General features: G+C 40.1%; 1 protein-coding gene across 1 annotated transcript in view; it reads right to left on the bottom strand.

The window, feature by feature from the left end:
* Positions 1-779: 779 nt before the first annotated feature.
* Positions 780-24896, bottom strand: part of ASIC4 (acid sensing ion channel subunit family member 4) — a 176784-nt gene continuing 152667 nt past the window's right edge. Inside the window, exons 2-10 of the mRNA XM_075284611.1 lie at positions 9258-9402; positions 8462-8589; positions 4978-5137; positions 4644-4700; positions 4016-4169; positions 3397-3488; positions 2716-2795; positions 2529-2633; positions 780-1820 (exon numbers count right to left, since the gene is read on the bottom strand). Coding sequence (XP_075140712.1) covers positions 1707-1820; positions 2529-2633; positions 2716-2795; positions 3397-3488; positions 4016-4169; positions 4644-4700; positions 4978-5137; positions 8462-8589; positions 9258-9402 — 1035 coding nt within the window. The 3' untranslated portion in view covers positions 780-1706. The remainder of the gene's footprint in view (positions 1821-2528; positions 2634-2715; positions 2796-3396; positions 3489-4015; positions 4170-4643; positions 4701-4977; positions 5138-8461; positions 8590-9257; positions 9403-24896) is intronic.

Here is a 24896-nt window from a genome sequence, read left to right as displayed (position 1 = left end):
CACATATAATATATTCCCCATGGGAACATAACTCTTTCTCTAGCTCTTCTATAGTCACTATGAGTCCAATCTACCAATGGTCTGATATCATGTGTAAGCCTTCTATATGCCCATTGCTGACTTCATGGCCTTTAATTTAGAGATCCATAGATCCCTAGATCTCTCTACGGAGTTGGTCCTTCACCAGCTGTCCGAAAAACCCTTCCAGTAATCCATCTACTCTTTAATCCAAATGGCTTTAGTGCCAATGGTCACATATCCTGTGTAAGCTTCCTCCATACTATATATGTTACACCCATTACTGCCTTCATGATCCTTATTGTATGGTCCATGACATCTTATCTCTTTCTTCTACATAAATCTGGGCTCATTGACCCCTCTAATTCCACATAATCTGAGCACTTCTCCACCTCCATCTTTCATATGGGCATTAATAACACCTTTATCCACCTTTAAGACATATTTTTACAACTTGTAGATACCCCACCAATGTACGAGCCTTCTCTGATACCTCAAACTTCTGGGGCTTCTACCATCACAGTATTGCAGTATTTTACCCATTGGAACATCTTTGACAACCCTCAACCACTCCCATTGTCTTCCATATTGTGACCCACCATCTACGTCAGTACCCTGACCTTCTTCCAACCATGAATATTCTTTGACAAGGCTCTAACGTCTTCAGAGTCTTTGTAAATCTTGCAAATTATCGACATACTTCATTACCTCTGAAATCTTATAATACCATACGTCATTATACCAATTCATCAAACCTTCTGTGCTGGTATAGCGGTAGGGGTAAGACCATTGTAAATGGTCCTAGTGGGAATGTAAATCCATAAGAAATATGTAGACCTAACACCAAGATGGCCACCACTCATAACGTCTCAAGTCCTTGCCTAGCAAAGCTTGGACGGCACTCAAGACTTGAGGAACCATGCAATTCGAATGGACTCGTATGGTCGTACAAAGAATACATTGTAGACTGAGGAACCTACTGTAGAACTGAAGGCTGACAAGGGCTGGAGGCTGAGGATCCTCCATGTTTCGAGAGTATATTGAGGAGTCGGTGTGCTTTATGTGTAGTCGGTATGTATGTTACATCGGTTTAGCCATTGTGCCTGGGTTTCGCACTATATAAAACTAGTATAAATATTATTAAACACCAGATAATTTGGTGACTGTGCTGCTCGGAGAAGTCTATCTAGAATCCATCATATTCTACAACCAGCCGTGAGCCGTAAATTTACATCATAATCACCATACATTGTGTACATTACGTGATGTCGTCTAACCCTGGGACACTGCTACAGTGGACTTCTCAATGTTGTCACCTAATCCTCTGTGAGAGATGTAGATGGATGAAGAGTAGAAACTCAAGTAAAGAAGATCTGAAGCCAGTGCGATAGATTTAATGACGACCCACCCAACTCTGTAGAGGAACGCACTCTACTGACTGGAGTAACCAGGATGTATCATGAGGTCCTTGATCTCTCCATGTGTGATACCTCACCCTCTTCAAGGATCTTCTTGCATTACATAAGTACCCAAAAATTCCAGTTCATCCAAATGTGAGAGTTAGGGTTAGTTCCCAATTCCTTCAGAGTGCTTGAGAGGCAGGGTAGGAATCATACATAATGTTTTTGCCTCTTTTGGAAAAAAAAAGAGCAGTCGGTTCTGGTGGGTATAACCCCACCATTATGTGTCTAGCAAGCAAAGTCCTCGAATACGCCATGGTGTGTGTAGTGTCGATGATGGTTGGGGAGCATTGTGGTGGCATAGGCTCCTTCTGGATGTCGTCCGTGGACCTCGGTGGAGCTCTAGATACAACAAGCCAGGTCAGTGAGGAGTTTGTTTATCTGGTCCAACGTTAATATTACATGCAATCTGTTTTAGTAAGTGAGACCTTGATACAGTATTTACTGGTATGAACTCAACCAACCTGGACCATCGCTAGACTAGAGCTGGTCATAGACGTGGTGACTGCTCAACAACTATCCATCTGATCATTCTAATTGTTAAGATAAGATATGTGTTCCAGCCAGGGGTGCAAGTATAAGGGATAGAGAAGTAGCACTTGCACCCGACAGAGCCCAAAGACCCTTCTGGCAAACTGGTAAGCTCCATTCATTACGAATTCCCCAAATATTTGGAATTGCCATTAACACTTTATTGTTATATTCTGAGGTCTCTGAGGTTTTCCCATTTCTAATCATGACCATCTTTCATTACATTCACTTGGACATTAGCCCAACCAGCCAAGTAACCAACCAACCAATTGACCAAATAACCAACCATCCAATTTCTACTCTAGCGTAATAACCAATAAGATTATGTGTGAAGACTAAGGAACAATATACTGGACAGTTGGAAGGCTCTTCATACACGATTGGTTGTGATGAAGGGGAACAAGTTCTACCATTGTAACATTTTCTCAAACTTGTTTCCCTATGTGATTCTCCACCCACCACATGGCACCCCTTATATCTTCTATACATATGATTCTACGTCTTCCTTTGCCTCCGTACCTGGTCATTTAGGTCATCCATGGCCAGCGTTGAAATGTTGTCTTTCGGCTTTCTGGTGGGAGATGGTTTCCTCCTGAACAATTTGTTCACTTTATCTCGTATCAACTAAAGAAGAGAAGATACAAGTCACATGTCATGGAGAAGATACATGAGATATGAAGGTGTATCGCGACCTACTGAAAGTTACCTCGTACAGGTAATCTAGGATCTCCAGGATGGTGAGGATACTGGCTCCAATAAACAGACCCATCTGACCTCCGATGTCTCCTGGAAGATGACAGACAAAGACACGTACATAGCAGAGTCAGTGGCCATTCAGATGTGGAGCAGTGTTGGGGGAGATTCCTTATTTGTCACATCGTTTCACAAGTGTTTAAGGTTTCTATGTCTACCCGTCAAACTGTGGCTGGGTCTGTTCATAGGCAGAGCCAGTCAGGACTGGACTTCAGCATCTCATCCAGGGCTGAGGCGGGGGCTGACACTTTCCTTGCTCAGGTGCCTGTGACTATGTTTGTTTCTAGGCTCCTTGTTCTCAGAGTTCACTCCCTTTTTTCGCTGATCTTTTACTGATTTTGGTTTGCTGCTCTCTTGTCTGTAGCTTGCTCATCTTGTGATCTCTGATCTCTTGCCTGTGGCCAAGACCTTTGGTATTTTCTTACTCTCCCGATTTTTGACCCTGTCTTGTATGTTACTCTGTGCCTGCCATAGGGTTTCTAGTATGGATGTTAGCCTGCAAGTGCACCAGTTTCCTTCACCTTATTTTGGGTTTGCCGCCCGGGTCCTGAGCCCACAAGTCCATCCTGTCTTGTGGTGGGTTCTGCTAAATTCCTAAAAACCCTGATGGACTAATGTCCCATGTACAACTCACCGAGCAAACTGGCCAGGTCATATGCTTTCTTCTGTTCGATTGTTCCATAGTTGAGGGCTTCAAAGAAGATGTCTAGAACAAGGAAATTGTCCCTGTGGAGTAAGATATGGATGACTTAAAGGTAAAGTCTTGCGTATGAAACGTTAGCCCCTTTATTTAGGTTTTTGTTTGTAGAAATCATATGATTGGTTGGGTATTTAACTATGGCGGCCACTCAGGAGCTATGGAGACACCATAGGCACCGGGTCAGTGTATGGGGAGTATTTCCAGGACCTAGAATGAGATCCAGGGCTGGTGATCATTGCCATACAGCCGCGAGCTTCTTGAAGGCTCCCAGGCTTGTACAGAATAATAAATGGTTCCATTATGAAGAACAATTTGTCTTGAAAACATTAATCCCTCCTAGGGCTCTGAGAACGGAAAAATAAAAAAATTCTGGGGTTTGGAAAGTAAGAAATGAAGCAACTAACAGTAAGACGGAGGAGGCGAGGGGAGGAAACATGTCAGGACAGAACTTAGAATAATAAGAACGGTAAAGCAGGGAGAACAAGGATAGATCGGTGGAGATCAGATAATAGCGGTCACTGTGAGGGTTCAGCCCCTGAGAGCTTTCACTTACCTGATGTACGTCTCATTCTTGTTGTATTTCTTAGCCAGATAACGGGCTGAACCTTTATTGGGGATCCGGACCATGGAGATCTCCTTGCCGTAGCGAGTCATGTTACAGGGTGTGGGGCAGCTGCACTTGTCATTATTGTCTTCCACAAGGTTGTCTGTGGGGGAAGAAGAGAACGCTCTGTAGTAGATGGATACACAAGTTGTATATAGGGATACGGATCGCATATTGGGGTATGGACATGGTTAATAATAATGGCTGGTTTTGCTAATTTATCTCATCAGGACAACTTCTTACCATATGCCCTTACTGGGAATACTATACAGAGGGTTCCCTCTATGAACCACAATGGCGAGCTGATAAATAATATGGTCAGGTCTTCAGCTGGTCATTGTGCAATACTGCATGTCACCACTAGTGGCCAGTGCAGATGAACCTAATTCTATGGTGATCAGGTGATTGCTGTATCTGTTCTTAGAGAAGGGGTTGACTTTGTAAGACAATCCCTTTAATGGATGACCATCATAATACATTGTTATATCGCCACAGGGTGCAGCAGATTCTTAGATGGTAAGCTCCTAGTACAAGCACATGACGGAATGATCCAGAACATCAGCAGGAGACGTCTTACCTAGCGTGTTGTCGGCGCAGCTGATGTATTTGGAGGGAGAGCAGATTGTTTCATTTCCTGTGAAAATATTACATATATAAGTGTTACAACATCTGGATACATTATATCTGCTATTTGGCATTCTTATCTAAATCCATTAGGTGGAGCAGCAGCAGAGGCCATATTAGTTGTCACCCAGCTTTCCCAGGCTACTGAATGTCAATGCTATTTAGTTATAAAGCAGTTCAGGAGTGGAGGGAATTATCACTGCTCAGCAAGAAGGATTTGGCAATTGGATGTCTGGGAATGCTGGAAGACAATCAAACTGTGCAGGGCATCACATGGAGGCCGATACCTGGCATATGCACCATCCGACAGGAGCAGCTCCTCACCACCGCCTCCTTCTCACACTGCAGTCTGCAGGCAGAGATACTGTATTTACTGTAACCCGGAAGGAAGTCGCCTGCTGGGGCTTTGGCTCTACAGTTACCCCACGGCTGGGGCAAATATGTTAGCTGTGTGCAGAAATAAGACATTGCAATATACTGTAAATGTGGACTATATACAAAGAGATGTCACCTGGTTAATGTAATAGTTACATACATTGTTATGTCATCTTGTAAATACATTACAGTTCTTATCCTGTATTATACTCCAGAGCTGCGCTCACTATTCTGCTGGTGCAGTCACTGTGTACATACATTACATTACTTATCCTGTATTATACTCCAGAGCTGCGCTCACTATTCTGCTGGTGCAGTCACTGTATACATACATTACATTACTTATCCTGTATTATACTCCAGAGCTGCGCTCACTATTCTGCTGGTGCAGTCATTGTGTACATACATTACATTACTTATCCTGTATTATACTCCAGAGCTGCGCTCACTATTCTGCTGGTGCAGTCATTGTGTACATACATTACATTACTTATCCTGTATTATACTCCAGAGCTGCGCTCACTATTCTGCTGGTGCAGTCACTGTGTACATACATTACATTACTTATCCTGTATTATACTCCACAACTGCGCTCACTATTCTGCTGGTGCAGTCACTGTGTACAAACATTACATTACTTATCCTGTATTATACTCCAGAGCTGCGCTCACTATTCTGCTGGTACAGTCACTGTGTACATATATTACATTACTTATCCTGTATTATACTCCAGAGCTGCGCTCACTATTCTGCTGGTGCAGTCACTGTGTACATACATTACATTACTTATCCTGTATTATACCCCAGAGCTGCGCTCACTATTCTGCTGGTGCAGTCACTGTGTACATACATTACATTACTTATCCTGTATTATACTCCAGAGCTGCGCTCACTATTCTGCTGGTACAGTCACTGTGTACATACATTACATTACTTATCCTGTATTATACTCCAGAGCTATGCACACTATTCTGCTGGTGCAGTCACTGTGTACATACATTACATGACTTATCCTGTATTATACTCCAGAGCTGCACTCACTATTCTGCTGGTGCAGTCACTGTGTACATACATTACATTACTTATCCTGTATTATACTCCAGAGCTGCGCTCACTATTCTGCTGGTACAGTCACTGTGTACATACATTACATTACTTATCCTGTATTATACTCCAGAGCTGCGCTCACTATTCTGCTGGTGCAGTCACTGTGTACATACATTACATTACTTATCCTGTATTATACTCCAGAGCTGCGCTCACTATTCTGCTGGTACAGTCACTGTGTACATACATTACATTACTTATCCTGTATTATACTCCAGAGCTGCACTCACTATTCTGCTGGTGCGGTCACTGTGTACATACATTACATTAGTTATCCTGTATTATACTCCACAGCTGCGCTCACTATTCTGCTGGTGCAGTCACTGTGTACATACATTACATTAGTTATCCTGTATTATACTCCACAGCTGCGCTCACTATTCTGCTGGTGCAGTCACTGTGTACAAACATTACATTACTTATCCTGTATTATACTCCAGAGCTGCGCTCACTATTCTGCTGGTGCAGTCACTGTGTACATACATTACATTACTTATCCTGTATTATACTCCAGAGCTGCGCTTACTATTCTGCTGGTGCAGTCACTGTGTACATACATTACATTACTTATCCTGTATTATACTCCAGAGCTGTGCTCACTATTCTGCAAGTACAGTCAGTGTGTACATACATTACATTACTTATCCTGTATTATACTCCACAGCTGCGCTCACTATTCTGCTGGTGCAGTCACTGTGTACAAACATTACATTACTTATCCTGTATTATACTCCAGAGCTGCGCTCACTATTCTGCTGGTGCAGTCACTGTGTACAAACATTACATTACTTATCCTGTATTATACTCCAGAGCTGCGCACACTATTCTGCTGGTGCAGTCACTGTGTACAAACATTACATTACTTATCCTGTATTATACTCCAGAGCTGCGCTCACTATTCTGCTGGTACAGTCACTGTGTACATACATTACATTACTTATCCTGTATTATACTCCAGAGCTGCGCTCACTATTCTGCTGGTGCAGTCACTGTGTACAAACATTACATTACTTATCCTGTATTATACTCCAGAGGTGCGCTCACTATTCTGCTGGTACAGTCACAGTGTACATACATTACATTACTTATCCTGTATTATACTCCAGAGCTGCACTCACTATTCTGCTGGTGCAGTCACTGTGTACATACATTACATTACTTATCCTGTATTATACTCCAGAGCTGCGCTCACTATTCTGCTGGTGCAGTCACTGTGTACATACATTACATTACTTATCCTGTATTATACTCCAGAGCTGCGCTCACTATTCTGCTGGTGCAGTCACTGTGTACAAACATTACATTACTTATCCTGTATTATACTCCAGAGCTGCGCTCACTATTCTGCTGGTACAGTCACTGTGTACATACATTACATTACTTATCCTGTATTATACTCCGGAGCTGTGCTCACTATTCTGCTGGTACAGTCACTGTGTACATACATTACATTACTTATCCTGTATTATACTCCAGAGCTGCGATCACTATTCTGCTGATGCAGTCACTGTGTACATACATTACATTACTTATCCTGTATTATACCCCAGAGCTGCGCTCACTATTCTGCTGGTACAGTCACTGTGTACATACATTACATTACTTATCCTGTATTATACTCCAGAGCTGCGCTCACTCTTCTGCTGGTACAGTCACTGTGTACATACATTACATTACTTATCCTGTATTATACTCCAGAGCTGCGCTCACTATTCTGCTGGTGCAGTCACTGTGTACATACATTACATTACTTATCCTGTATTATACTCCAGAGCTGCGCTCAGTATTCTGCTGGTGCAGTCACTGTGTACATACATTACATTACTTATCCTGTATTATACTCCAGAGCTGCGCTCACTATTCTGCTGGTGCAGTCACTGTGTACATACATTACATTACTTATCCTGTATTATACTCCAGAGCTGCGCTCACTATTCTGCTGGTGCAGTCACTGTGTACATACATTACATTACTTATCCTGTATTATACTCCAGAGCTGCGCTCACTCTTCTGCTGGTGCAGTCACTGTGTACATACATTACATTACTTATCCTGTATTATACTCCAGAGCTGCGCTCACTCTTCTGCTGGTGCAGTCACTGTGTACATACATTACATTACTTATCCTGTATTATACTCCAGAGCTGTGCTCACTATTCTGCTGGTGCAGTCACTGTGTACATACATTACATTACTTATCCTGTATTATACTCCAGAGCTGCGCTCCCCCATGCCTTATTACCTTACACCATCTCTCATTACTATATTTGCTATCTATGTCATACATACCCTCTGTTCCTGGCAAGAGACGAATGTCTGGAATCCGGGGGACACTCCGAACCCCAGCTGGTGGATATAGGGGGGCTCGTCCTGGCTGTGTATCTGCACTCTGATTCCAGCTTCAAAGGATGTCTCATCTGTGGAGGAGGAGATGGGAGTTGGTCTCGTCTCTGGTTATTAGTTTCTTCTTGCGGTTACATTTAGGTTTCTAATGTTTCTTAGATACTTTGGGATAATTTATTTTCTTGTAATTCTTTTTCTGCGTTAAATTATTCATCAGGACAATCTTTAACCCTAGAAAATGTCTGTCAGCCACACCACAGACCTAGCACAGTCATTACACTTTGCCTTTAACTGACACATTTAAAGGGATCCTTGTCCACTTTTAATCAATGACTATTCAGCTTTCTAATAGATTTTGTTTTCATTTCTTAACATTTTCCAGGACTCTGCTGTCAGTAAATGGGATGACTTTCGCTTATAACCAGGAGCTTGAAAGCCATTACTGACCTAATTCTTCTTGTGGATAAGAGTTTGTTACAGTTGCATTGCAAATATATCAACTGCACACCTTGCTTTACACTGCAGCACTGCTTGGTTATACTGGCTGAAGTGTATTGGTTTGGCAAGGAACTACATAAAGAGATGAAATCTGCTACTGCAAAGGCAGAATAACTAGATTTGTCCCAAACTATTTGCAAAGTTGCTTTATTTTTCAGTTTCGATGCGCTCGAGCTGCAGAGAGTGAATACAATGGGATATCACCATGAAATGGACAAGCCCTTTAAGGCATCCTGATACTCACTGGTCTCTCTCCAGATAGGGAGGTATTCCTCCTGTTGGATGTCCAGCATTATTTCCAGTCCATTCCCCATCCCTCCTTGTCTGGTCACTTTTGGGTTTTTTTTGTCAGCGTTGAAGGTGTAACATTTCCCATATCTGGTGTAGACCTGCAAAGAAAGGGAGACAGTCAGTATGGTGATGGCAGTCAACAGAAATCTACCAAGTGTATAGGCACTGTTATTAGAGAAGTCAAAGGTCTCCAACATGCGACTGTATAAGAGTACAACTCACAGGCTATCAGGGCATGCTGGGACTTGTAGTCCTGCAACAACTAGAGAGTCACAGTTTGGAGATCTCTGACTATGAGATACAATGACACATAAAACACAACTTATTATACACAGGAACGAAACCTCTTGCCCGTTGTACTGATTTGAAGGGTAGACTATTTACAGAGCATTCTCCCTTTAAAACATATCATCTTTATTTAAAGTTTCACCCAGCTTTTCCAGTCTCCTGCATGGTCATTCGAATTACTTGTATAACAACCACTGGTGTAATAATATAGTTTATATCGAGGAGGAAACAGTCAGTGCATTAACGTGTTTGCAATAATTATCATATAATGTTATTTCCTAATAGACTTGTCCCAATTTCACTCCATTTACAAGACCTCTGCTTGCTTCCACTGTATAGAGACTTGATGCTTCTCAGAGTTGTGGGTTTGTTACAATTGTATCCAGTGTAGACAATCCTCTGTGAGCTGATCAGCCGGGGCTCAGGACTGATACATATATCTGCACTGATACATTGTTGTCATCTATCAGGACAGGAGGGATTTTTGCGCTGCTGGTGTATTCATCTTCACAGATGATTGTCCAGACTTGATACTATACTGTTGTGACAAACCCTCAGCTCTGAAAATCCTTAGGTTCTGTAAGGGTTTTCAGGCAATGCATGGACAATCCCTTTAACTTCAGGGAAGGATCGTAGACCTTTGGTGGAAGAAGGTGCAGACACTTAAGTGGTGTTTGACTTACAGGAGTAAAGTCTTGGCTGGTGCAGGTCCGTCCCCGGTAGTTGCACCTGACCATCATGCTATCTAAGCCCTTCCAGGAGTGATTGAATAACATGGGAAGTCCTAGCTCATTGATCGGAGATGGATGCCCCACTGGCGAAGACATTTTGGGATATTGGGTGGCTCCATTCAGCTGCCATACCCTACAGATGGTGACTGCAGGAAAATTCAACTCTCTCACCCAGATCATATGGACATTAGTATGGGTAGGATAAGACTTTAGATAGAAGACATGTTCTAAGGAATAGGAGATGAAGAGCCCCAGCGCGACCAAGAACGCCACTCCGAAGAACAGCCGATGATAGATGGAGAATGGCGTCCGCAGGTGGAACAGTCCATGGATCTTGGTGGTTTTTAGAAACTTATCTGTAGTTTCAGCAGAGGATCTTGTGGCCCCAGTATCCAAATCCTTCTCCATTCTGCAACCTGACGGTCAAGCGGCTCCCAACCGGGAGATAAGACCCAACTGGGCACAAGTAGGGCAGTAGCAGAGACAATGGCGGACAACGCAGAACGCACCGTCTATGATGCCTCGGGTAAAAGTCCGGCTTGTGTAATTGCTGGAAACAAGCGCTCTCACAGCGTCTTTAACCAGCACTTTGCAGCTGACCCACAAGGGAGGGGGCTGGGCGGGCGCCAATCCATTTCTGTTGTTTTGCAATTACTATGTAAAAAGCTTACAAAAATATATCCGAAGGTGTCGCCCCGTCTGCTGTAAGTAATCCATGGAAACATCTACAGCTTGCTAATTGACTTTGCTTTTCCTGTTTGCATCCAGAGACGCCAACATAGACCGAAAGACGACCTTCCATCACCTCCGACAACTCCAACGCCATCATGCTTTAGGTGCAGATCCACTGATTCCGGTGCCATTGGGATTTTCTCTGTAGCCCCCACCATTCCCGAGCAATCAATGCTGTTCGTATCAGCACATTTATCGTCTTTGCTGACAAGTGGGTGGTGCCTATCTTTCTGCTTCAGTCTAGGACCACCCACCTGACAGTAGAGAGTCTGATTGTGCTGAACAGATATAGAAATGATTGCTTGGGAACACTGGGGGCTAGAGAAAATAATCCAACTGTGCCGGAGTCAATAAAGCAGCACTTATGGAAAGAGTCAGTGATTTGTAGTTGTTGGAGATGGTGAAAGTATCTCCTTAAAGTGCAACTACAAGTGTACAAAAACATTCTGAATGAATAAGTGAAGGTGAATCTAAGAAACTTTGTAATATATCTTATTAAAGAAATGTTTCCTCCTGCACTTACTAGTTTCATGTTAGATAGAAATCTATGGAGAGGGGGAGGAGGAGCAGTAGGCAGCAGAGACGGAGGAGGTGGAACAAGGCGGAGGAGAAGGAGGAGGAGGAGAAGGAAGAGGAGGAGGAGAAGGAGGTAGAAGTGGAGAGGAGGCGGTGGAGGAGGAGGAGGCGGAAGAGGACGTGGAGAAGGAGAGGAGGCAGCAGAGGCAGAGGAGGCGGAAGAAGACGTGGAGAAGGAGAAGGAAGAGGAGGAGGAGAAGGAGGAGGAAGAGGAGGAAGAGAAGGAGGAGAAGGAGGAGGAAGAGAAGGAGGAGAGGAGGCAGCAGAGGCGGAGGAGGCGGAAGAAGACGTGGAGAAGGAGGAGGAGGAGAAGGAAGAGGAAGAGAAGGAGGAGGACAAGGAGGAGGAGAAGGAGAAGGAAGAGGAGGAGGAGAAGGAGAAAGAAGAGGAGGAAGAAGAGGAGGAGAAGGAAGAGGAGAAGGAGGAGGAGAAGGAAGAGGAGGAGGAGAAGGAGGAGGAGAAGGAAGAGGAGGAGGAGAAGGAGGAGGAGAAGGAGGAGGAGAAGGAAGAGGAGGAGGAGAAGGAGGAGGAGAAGAAGAAGGAGGAGGAGGAGAAGAGGAAGGAAGAGGAGGAGGAGGAGGAAGAGAAGGAGGTAGAGGAGGAGAGGAGGCAGCGGAGGAGGAGGCGGCAGAGGAGGAGGAGGCTGCTTGAAAAGACACAAATAACTGCTACTGTTTCCAAAAAAAAAGAGAAACAGCCTCGTCCGGCTCATCTATAGCAGTCTCTCAGCCAAGAAAATTGCCAAACTGCATCATATAAGTGCCATGACAGATGGAAGAATACAAAATAAAGTCCGTCCATCCATTCAGCAGCCAAGAGATGGCGTCCAAAATATCGGAGTCAACAAGTCGGCTCATCACAAGGTCGATCAGGGACACCAGCGTGTCCTTACCCAGTATTGGCCCATTCAGTCCATGTGTTTGTGCTTTGTACGTCTCATTGTACTCTGTACGTTCTATTACGCTGTATATCCGGTGACTCCATGTCCTGTATGATTCATCCCCATCACTTTCATTGTGTTTACCGCTCAGTCATTTTGCCTTCTTCAGTCCAGCACTTTCTAGACAGACGGCAGCGAGATGATTCTAACAATATGTCTGGATCCCAGCCGCCCCTATTGCTTGTGTCGCAGGCACCCTCCGAGGTGTAGCCAGCACATACTATGGCTCCATGATTTGTAGTCACACTGGGTGGGGAAGTCTTCCTATAAATGACAGCTCTCCCGCACTCTTTGGGTCTCCGTGCGTTGCACTTTGGGGATTGAGCATTGACTTGACCCTGAAGGCGAGTGAACCTGAGAAGCAGAGCCCATAGGAGCCGGGAACCTGCAAATGTATTCCTCACATTCACCATATTCTATGATATGGTTGGTGGGTATAAGATAAGATAAGATAATCCTTTAATAGTATGATACCTAACGAGGTAGGTTTGGTTCGTCAGAGCCGTGTCTGGGGCAGGGGAAGATTCTAACAAGCCGCCATCTTACATCCATCTGAATGCAGCCTAAACTTCCGCCATTTGTTCGCCTGGTTCTTCTCATTCTCCATTCTGGACGCACGTTGCATACTTACATTCTATAATCATTCAGTAAACACAATTTCCCCTAAAGCGACTGTTTTTATAAAGCGATAATTCTGCGACGTCTCATAATGAATGGCTGACATTATATTAATTACACGCACGCTAAGAATCGCGGTGGGGAGTGAACGCAGGACGGAGCATGGCCGCATAGTCTATAAAAGCAACAAGTAAAGATGGGATGGTCTGCAAGGTGTTCACTATGTGGGAGAGGGTTAGAGATGCGATAATCTGCTGAAACTTGTAACAATGGTATGATTACCAGAATTGTGCAATACTCTGCAGAATCACAGGAAACAGGGTGCAATAATCTGCTGCGGCGTTATTGTTGTGATGATGAGGAACAGAGTGAAATGCTCTGCAGAACTGTGATTCTGAATATGAAGAAAGAGGGTGCAATATTCTGCAGAGTAATTCTGATTAGGAGGAATATTGTGCGATATTCTGCATAACTCAAATCTGCAAAGCCTTTGTTCTTTTTCAGTGGAGACTATTTGCACAGTCACTGCTCATAGATGTAATAATCTGCAGAGGCCCTGTTGGGAATTTGCAGTGCAAAAATGAGAGACTTATAATTACAAGTAAAATGAAATGTGCAACAGTCTGCAGAATCTCTGGGATATAGGGAAAGAGGCTGTGCAATAATCTGCAGAGTGAAAAAGTTGCAATAATCTTCAGTTGGTTCAAAGAGTCTAAGTATAGGTGAAGATGTCTGCAATAATCTGCAGAATGACTTTCAATATATTGTGCAATAATCTGCAGTAACAACCTTTTATGGGGGAACAGATTGTGCAATAATCTGCAGAGTCACGGAATGTTCAAGGCTACAGAGGTTGTGTGATATTCTGCAGAATCACTATGTGGGTTCAGTGTGCAATAATCTGCAGAATCACTATTCATACTTCATATGGAAAGTAGATGTGTGGAAAATGTTCAGTTCCACCAGTCTGAATGTAGAGAACGTAGTTGTGCAATAATCTGCAGACACTGATATGTTTACAGGGAAAACAACCTGTAAGATAGTCTGCAGACAGCATGTATTCCTCTGGTCCAGCCTTGAAGCAGTTAATCTTGTAGCGTCTAATGCTCGGCCGCCCAGAGGTGTCTAATTAAGGAAGTGATTTGCCATATTTGTGGCAATAATCTCATTGGTATAAAGTATGAGGCCGAGATATTGATTATTTGAGTGTCCTGAAAATTTCTACGTTCAGCAAAGTCTCTAACCAGCTTAACCCTCTCCTGGCCAGCAACAAACAGCTACAGATAGTCAGGTGCAAAGCAAGAGCGCCAAGGTAGTCTATATATACATATATACAGTATATAGGACGCAGTAACACTAATATGTTATCCCAGAGATCTCACCTGTCTAGTCTCAGCAGCAAAACATCTGTCAGTATAAATGGAATCTCCTATATCATTAATGTAAGACTATTAGAAAGTCACCGTATATAATGTCACACCATCTATCCTATAGTCTTATATTAACGAGATAGGCGCTTCCAGAGGATATAACTACTATAATACTGCTCCTATGTACAAGAATATAACTACTATAATACTGCTCCTATGTACAAGAATATAACTACTATAATACTACTCCTATGTACAAGAATATAACTACTATAATACTACCTCCTATGTACAAGAATATAACTACTATAATACTACTCCTATGTACAAGAATATAACTACTATAATACTACTCCTATGTACAAGAATATAACTACTATAATACTACCTCCTATGTACAAGAATATAACTACTATAATACTACTCCTATGTACAAGAATATAACTACTATAATACTACTCCTATGTACAAGAATATAACTACTATAATACTACTCCTATGTACAAGAATATAACTACTATAATACTGCTCTTGCGTACAAGAATATAACTACTATAATACTACTCCTATGTACAAGAATATAACTACTATAATACTACTCCTATGTACAAGAATATAACTACTATAATACTACCTCCTATGTACAAGAATATAACTACTATAATACTACTCCTATGTACAAGAATATAACTACTATAATACTGCTCCTATGTACAAGAATATAACTACTATAATACTACTCCTATATACAAGAATATAACTACTATAATACTACTCCTATATACAAGAATATAACTACTATAATACTACTCCTATGTACAAGAATATAACTACTATAATACTACTCCTATGTACAAGAATATAACTACTATAATACTACCTCCTATGTACAAGAATATAACTACTATAATACTACTCCTATGTACAAGAATATAACTACTATAATACTGCTCCTATGTACAAGAATATAACTACTATAATACTACTCCTATGTACAAGAATATAACTACTATAATACTACCTCCTATGTACAAGAATATAACTACTATAATACTACTCCTATGTACAAGAATATAACTACTATAATACTGCTCCTATGTACAAGAATATAACTACTATAATACTACTCCTATGTACAAGAATATAACTACTATAATACTACTCCTATGTACAAGAATATAACTACTATAATACTACTCCTATGTACAAGAATATAACTACTATAATACTGCTCTTGCGTACAAGAATATAACTACTATAATACTACTCCTATGTACAAGAAAATAACTACTATAATACTACTCCTATGTACAAGAATATAACTACTATAATACTACCTCCTATGTACAAGAATATAACTACTATAATACTACTCCTATGTACAAGAATATAACTACTATAATACTACCTCCTATGTACAAGAATATAACTACTATAATACTACCTCCTATGTACAAGAATATAACTACTATAATACTGCTCCTATGTACAAGAATATAACTACTATAATACTACTCCTATGTACAAGAATATAACTACTATATTACTATATACAAGAATATAACTACTATAATACTGCTCCTATGTACAAGAATATAACTACTATAATACTGCTCCTATGTACAAGAATATAACTACTATAATACTGCTCCTATGTACAAGAATATAACTACTATAATACTACCTCCTATGTACAAGAATATAACTACTATAATATTACTATATACAAGAATATAACTACTATAATACTACTCCTATGTACAAGAATATAACTACTATAATACTGTCTCCTATGTACAAGAATATAACTACTATAATACTACTATGTACAAGAATATAACTACTATAATACTGCTCCTATGTAGAAGAATATAACTAATATAATACTACTCCTATGTACAAGAATATAACTTCTATTATACTACCTCCTATGTAGAAGAATATAACTACTATAATACTACTCCTATGTACAAGAATATAACTACTATAATACTACCTCCTATGTACAAGAATATAACTACTATAATACTACTCCTATGTACAAGAATATAACTACTATAATACTGCTCTTGCGTACAAGAATATAACTACTATAATACTACTCCTATGTACAAGAATATAACTACTATAATACTACCTCCTATGTACAAGAATATAACTACTATAATACTACCTCCTATGTACAAGAATATAACTACTATAATACTGCTCCTATGTACAAGAATATAACTACTATAATACTGCTCCTATGTACAAGAATATAACTACTATAATACTACTCCTATGTACAAGAATATAACTACTATAATACTATCTCCTATGTACAAGCATATAACTACTATAATACTACTCCTATGTACAATACTATAACTACTATAATACTGCTCCTATGTACAAGAATATAACTACTATAATACTGCCCCTATGTACTAGAATATAACTACTATAATACTGCTCCTATGTACAAGACTATAACTACTATAATACTACCTCCTATGTACAAGAATATAACTACTATAATACTGCTCCTATGTACAAGAATATAACTACTATAATACTACCTCCTATGTACAAGAATATAACTACTATACTACTACTCCTATGTACAAGAATATAACTACTATAATACTGCTCCTATGTACAAGAATATAACTACTATAATACTACCTCCTATGTACAAGAATATAACTACTATAATATTACTATATACAAGAATATAACTACTATAATACTACTCCTATGTACAAGAATATAACTACTATAATACTGTCTCCTATGTACAAGAATATAACTACTATAATACTACTATGTACAAGAATATAACTACTATAATACTGCTCCTATGTAGAAGAATATAACTAATATAATACTACTCCTATGTACAAGAATATAACTTCTATTATACTACCTCCTATGTAGAAGAATATAACTACTATAATACTACTCCTATGTACAAGAATATAACTACTATAATACTACCTCCTATGTACAAGAATATAACTACTATAATACTACTCCTATGTACAAGAATATAACTACTATAATACTGCTCTTGCGTACAAGAATATAACTACTATAATACTACTCCTATGTACAAGAATATAACTACTATAATACTACCTCCTATGTACAAGAATATAACTACTATAATACTACCTCCTATGTACAAGAATATAACTACTATAATACTGCTCCTATGTACAAGAATATAACTACTATAATACTGCTCCTATGTACAAGAATATAACTACTATAATACTACTCCTATGTACAAGAATATAACTACTATAATACTATCTCCTATGTACAAGCATATAACTACTATAATACTACTCCTATGTACAATACTATAACTACTATAATACTGCTCCTATGTACAAGAATATAACTACTATAATACTGCCCCTATGTACTAGAATATAACTACTATAATACTGCTCCTATGTACAAGACTATAACTACTATAATACTACCTCCTATGTACAAGAATATAACTACTATAATACTGCTCCTATGTACAAGAATATAACTACTATAATACTACCTCCTATGTACAAGAATATAACTACTATACTACTACTCCTATGTACAAGAATATAACTACTATAATACTACATCCTATGTACAAGAATATAACTACTATAATACTACTCCTATGTACAAGAATATAACTACTATAATACTACCTCCTATGTACAAGAATATAACTACTATAATACTACTCCTATGTACAAGAATATAACTACTATAATACTACCTCCTATGTACAAGAATATAACTACTATAATACTACTCCTATGTACAAGAATATAACTACTATAATACTACTCCTATGTACAAGAATATAACTACTATAATACTACCTCCTATATACAAGAATATAACTACTATAATACTACTCCTATGTACAAGAATATAACTACTATAATACTGCTCCTATGTACAAGAATATAACTACTATAATACTGCTCCTATGTACAAGAATATAACTACTATAATACTACTCCTATGTACAAGAATATAACTACTATATTACTATATACAAGAATATAACTACTATAATACTGCTCCTATGTACAAGAATATAACTACTATAATACTGCTCCTATGTACAAGAATATAACTACTATAATACAGCTCCTATGTACAAGAATATCACTACTATAATACTACCTCCTATGTACAAGAATATAACTTCTATAATACTACTATGTACAAGAATATAACTACTATAATACTGCTCCTATGTAGAAGAATATAACTAATATAATACTACTCCTATGTACAAGAATATAGCTTCTATAATACTACCTCCTATGTACAAGAATATAACTACTATAATACTACCTCCTATGTACAAGAATATAACTACTATAATACTACCTCCTATGTACAAGAATATAACTACTATAATACTACTCCTATGTACAAGAATATAACTACTATAATACTACTATGTACAAGAATATAACTACTATAATACTGCTCCTATGTACAAGAATATAACTACTATAATACTGCTCCTATGTACAAGAATATAACTACTATAATACTGCTCCTATGTACAAGAATATAACTACAATAATACTACTCCTATGTACAAGAATATAACTACTATAATACTACTCCTATGTACAAGAATATAACTACTATAATACTACTCCTATGTACAAGAATATAACTACTATAATACTACTACTATATACAAGAATATAACTACTATAATACTACTACTATATACAAGAATATAACTACTATAATACTACTCCTATGTACAAGAATATAACTACTATAATACTACCTCCTATGTACAAGAATATAACTACTATAATACTGCTCCTATGTACAAGAATATAACTACTATAATACTACTCCTATGTACAAGAATATAACTATTATATTACTATATACAAGAATATAACTACTATAATACTGCTCCTATGTACAAGAATATAACTACTATAATACTGCTCCTATGTACAAGAATATAACTACTATAATACAGCTCCTATGTACAAGAATATCACTACTATAATACTACCTCCTATGTACAAGAATATAACTTCTATAATACTACTATGTACAAGAATATAACTAATATAATACTACTCCTATGTACAAGAATATAGCTTCTATAATACTACCTCCTATGTACAAGAATATAACTACTATAATACTACTCCTATGTACAAGAATATAACTACTATAATATTACCTCCTATGTACAAGAATATAACTACTATAATACTACTCCTATGTACAAGAATATAACTACTATAATACTACCTCCTATGTACAAGAATATAACTACTGTAATACTACTCCTATGTACAAGAATATAACTACTATAATACTACTATGTACAAGAATATAACTACTATAATACTACTCCTATATACAAGAATATAACTACTATAATACTACCTCCTATGTACAAGAATATAACTACTATAATACTGCTCCTATGTACAAGAATATAACTACTATAATACTACTCCTATGTACAAGAATATAACTACTATAATACTACTCCTATGTACAAGAATATAACTACTATAATACTGCTCCTATGTACAAGAATATAACTACTATAATACTGCTCCTATGTACAAGAATATAACTACTATAATACTACTCCTATATACAAGAATATAACTACTATAATACTGCTCCTATGTACAAGAATATAACTACTATAATACTGCTCCTATGTACAAGAATATAACTACTATAATACTGCTCCTATGTACAAGAATATAACTACTATAATACTACTCCTATGTACAAGAATATAACTACTATAATACTACTCCTATGTACAAGAATATAACTACTATAATACTGCTCCTATGTACAAGAATATAACTACTATAATACTACTCCTATGTACAAGAATATAACTACTATAATACTACTCCTATGTACAAGAATATAACTACTATAATACTGCCCCCTGTAGACGATACAATAGATTCTATACTAGGTACGGGTTATTCGCTATGTTGGGGTCATCCTCTTACATTTGTATGATGGCGGTTTTCTCCTCTCACATCGGATTCTCAGCACTGCACCAAATCCTATTTGTGTGCCAAAGTCAGAGCGACATTCGTGTGTTTTTATTACCCTCATAACTAGTGACAGCTTTTCTGCCTGAAGGACAAACAAGTCTTCCTGGTCCAGACATCAGACTGACTCCATAGACATGAGCTGAATACCGGGACTGTACGGCGATACCTCTGCTGAACCTTCTTGTCCCTTGTGAGGACTTACAGCTCTGATTTGGAGATTCTTATAGTTCCATATAAAGGATATTTGTTACGAGGAATCTCTTGTATTTGGGGATCATGTGTCTCATTTCTGGGTGCCGACCACTTGGGCTTTTAGCCATTACAAGACCGGGGGCCACACATCACATCACACTGGGGTTGGACAAACCTCTACAACCTCCTTTCATGGCCAGCAGTTTGTGCATCCTATATTTATCACCCCTGACCGCTGGTGCACTGGAGTCAGAAGATTTATGATACACAGCCTTCCACTGTCAGAAAGGAGAGAATTGACCTTTTCGTGGGCCTGGGACGGGGCTGTGCCATTATAACCAATGTGACTTCTGGGTAACTCAGCGCCATTGTGTAGCTTTCCACCAGTATCAATAGCCCCGGATAACACGGAGAGCATGAAACGCGTGAGCTGCGCACAAGCTTGTTACACTTCAGATTTAATACCCCTGTCATGTGAACTAATCTCTAACAAATATCAACTACTTGAAGGCTCCGCCAGCACCCGCCTGTATGCAACGTCTTTCGCCCGGCAGCCGACACAGGCAGCCAGAATTAGAAATGCGTAAGAGTTACGGAGGCGAAGTTTTCCTGAAAGTGCAAATATAAAATCTATATTTAATTTGGTTTAATATAATAACACAAGCAGCAAAGTATTCGGGGATCTCATTGAGAAGTCAGCCAGGTGGATACAGAGTAATGGGAAAATAGTGCTGCCAACTAGTGGCCGCCGCTGGTAATGCAGCTCAGCAATGGAAAGACTGCGATAGCGGCCGCTGGCGCAGATTAATAATCGATATGTCCTGGAAGCCGCGGTTATTGTATCTATAGGGGCTGACATCTCCGGAGTGGCCTCGTACTCTGTGATTTATGGTGTAATATCCAGTCTGGTTAGACTCTCGTGGACCACTCGGCCGAGGACTGCGGATGGTGTAGATGAGAAAACTTCTAATGGCTACCCAAGAAGATGGAAAGATAGTTAACTGATCTGAGCATGGAGACATGTACAAGATGCAGGAAACCAGGGGGGACCTTAATATGTTACACCAGGGGTAGGGAACATGCGGCTCTCCAGCTGTTGCAAAACTACAACTCCCAGCATGCATACTGGCTCTGCTGTTCTTTGAACTCCCATGAAAGTGAATGGAGCATGCTGGTAGTTGTAGTTTCACAGCAGCTAGAGAGCCGAAGGTTCCCTACCCCTGTTTTACACTATAGTGGTAACTTATACAGTACATACTCACCAGATTGCACTTATCAATCAAGAGCCAGATACATTGCACCAGATATAATTGATTTGTCAGGGTTCTGCACTCATATTGCACCATGGTGGTTGTACATACTGTATGTGCTGCTGTGGTGCATTGCTGTGCCTGGTGCATGTCCGCAATAACTATGGCACCTTGTTATACCACTATCCTGTGCACCTATGTGTGTCCCAATAGTGAACCCTCACATGTCTCATCCGTAGCATTTAACAGTCTCTGCAAAGCGAATCCAATTCACACACTGCAAAAAAATATATGCAATGGACATGATGCAATTTCCAAAATCCATTGTGTTTTTGGAACTCCCAGCATGTCAATTATACCGATGGAAATGCTGACGGTTTCCCTATAGGCATAATGGAAGCAGAAAGTCCACAGAGGAAAGCTGTGCAGGATTTCTGTGTAAAGAATTGTAGGAAAAACTGCCACTGCAACTTTTTTTTGCTGCAGCCGCTTCGTGGGGCATAAGGCTAAGGGCAAGCATTGCAGAAACGTTGCGTTTCACAGGACCAGATTTCATTCATCTCATCCACACATTGCAGAAAAAAAGAGGAAAAGCAGAGATCATTTATCTCCAGAATCGTGAATATTTTATCTACAGATTTGACAGGGAAAGAGAAAACGTAAAGAAAACCACAGCAAAAACTTGCAGAAAAATATTGCAGAATAAAAAACTGCAACAGGTTTTTGCTGCGTTTTTTTCTGCATCGTGTTTTAGCTGAGATTTTCTACTTGGGGCGATCTTTATCTTGTGAGACTACAACTCCCAGCATGCCCAAGTCTCTTCTATCTGTTATCAATGCATTTGGGAAGGGTCCTCTCCGGCCCCAGGGCCACTCTTTGGACTGCTCGTGTGGTCTCCTCTGCGGTCGCCCTTGCTGCAGAGCGTCTGCTCCGCTCCTTGTGATGATTGTGATGTTAACGATCCTTTAATGTGAAGTGTTAATTATGAAATATTGATTGTGCCGGACAATGCTCGCTGCATAATGAACATGTCGAGGAGGCAGCAAGAGCCAGAGCATCCTTGGAAGGGAACGCTGCGTCTTGCAGTATGCGGGGATGCAGTATTAACCTCTTCATTACTGAGGGTTCCATTCCCCCCAGGAACATTCCATGTGACTGTTCCGTCCTTGGCCCCGGTTCTCCTTCACATACAACAACCCACATCATCTCCCCCTGACACTTTGTTGTTTATCTCCATCATGAAGGGATTCGGATCAGAAAGCGAAGGATTGCCGCCACCGCTGCTGCGGGGTGTGGGCGCTCACTTGGTAACATCTTCATCTTTGGCGTTGACGATTAATGGTGTCCAGATTAAGGCCGCGCAATAAAATATATCCCTGAGAATTTATACGCCCGTAGTCAGCAGTCGCCCAGAAAGTTACCGGAAAGATTGTCAAGTTCCTTCGATGGTTTACGATGCAAAGAGTTTGGAATAAAAGTTACGGGACAGCACTGGCGCAGCTGATGTATGGAAAGGGTTAAAACTAAGGGTGACAAATGTTCGGTTATGGAACACGGGCTGTTACCCAGCTTTCTCAGACTCGTGAATGGCAACTTAGTATCGTTATGTAGTTATGTATCTCTCACGTCCAGATCACTTTAGAATAGGAAGGTTTGTCAGTCAGTACTGTAAGAAAGCTGGGTGACAAGAAAGCTTGTGTTAGTTACATGGATTTGTGATGGTCAGACGCAGATCACCTATAGAGGATATACGGTATATACACATATATGGACACAGACAGACATACATAAAACACATAGATACATACAACCATCATACATACATACACATACACAGATACACCATAAATGTATGCACGCCATATACATGCAGGTACCAGACTATGACGTTATGGCCAGGACTACATGGCGAGTTTGGATTTGCTTCCACAAATCTGGACTATCCCTTTAAACCAGCAAATAAAACAGATACTTCCTATTATAAGCAAGATCCTACTAGTGCGACTACGACTACATCTGCAGCCTTGTGAACCTTCTCTACCTGGCTGCCTGTTCCTCAGACGACCACTTGATGGCAGTGTGACACAAAGATCAAATCCCAGAACTTGCCTGGAGGTAACAGGACAGGAGCAGCCCTGACATCTCCTAGTGCAAAGTGGTCAGGATTAACCCATTCACCGCTGGCTGGAAGGTGATGAAGGGTCAGATGCCCTCAATTGTTTTTATGTATTTTTCAGCATTGCCCAAACTGCTCCAGGTCCCTCACACATCGGCCTCCATCACTACCTGCCGCACCTGCACCCATCTCTCTCCAGCCCAGCAGGCTCCATATATCCTTATCTATAGAGCTGAGGTTATTGTGGGAACCATCTGCACCCCAAAGGGTTATTCAAGGGTATGAACCCTAGGGGGTGCTATGTGGCATGGCATCTATCACCAATCACTGCGCCTAATGTCCAGGGCGGGGGTGTCTATGGATGGGCCCTGTGAATGATGGGAGTGCAATCTGCTGCTGTGACACTACAACTCCCAGCATGCCGACACCTAATCCAATATAGGGGTGCAATCTGCACCCCTCCTGCTGCTGTGACACTACAACTCCTAGCATGTCCTGATACTTAATCCAATATAGGGGTGCAATCTGAAGCCCTCCTCCTGCTGTGACACTACAACTCCCAGCATGTCCTAACACCCTGATCCAATATAGGGGTGCAATCTGCAGCCCTCCTACTACAGTGACACTACAACTCCCAGCATGTCCTGACACTTGATCCAATATAGGGGTGTGATCTGAAGCTCTGCTGCTGCTGTGACACTACAACTACCA

This window comes from Leptodactylus fuscus, chromosome 8 (genome assembly GCF_031893055.1).
Source record: "Leptodactylus fuscus isolate aLepFus1 chromosome 8, aLepFus1.hap2, whole genome shotgun sequence".
Lineage (NCBI taxonomy): Eukaryota > Metazoa > Chordata > Amphibia > Anura > Leptodactylidae > Leptodactylus > Leptodactylus fuscus.
The sequence above is the reverse complement of the archived record's forward strand: the minus strand, read 5'-3'. Positions and strand labels throughout refer to the sequence as shown.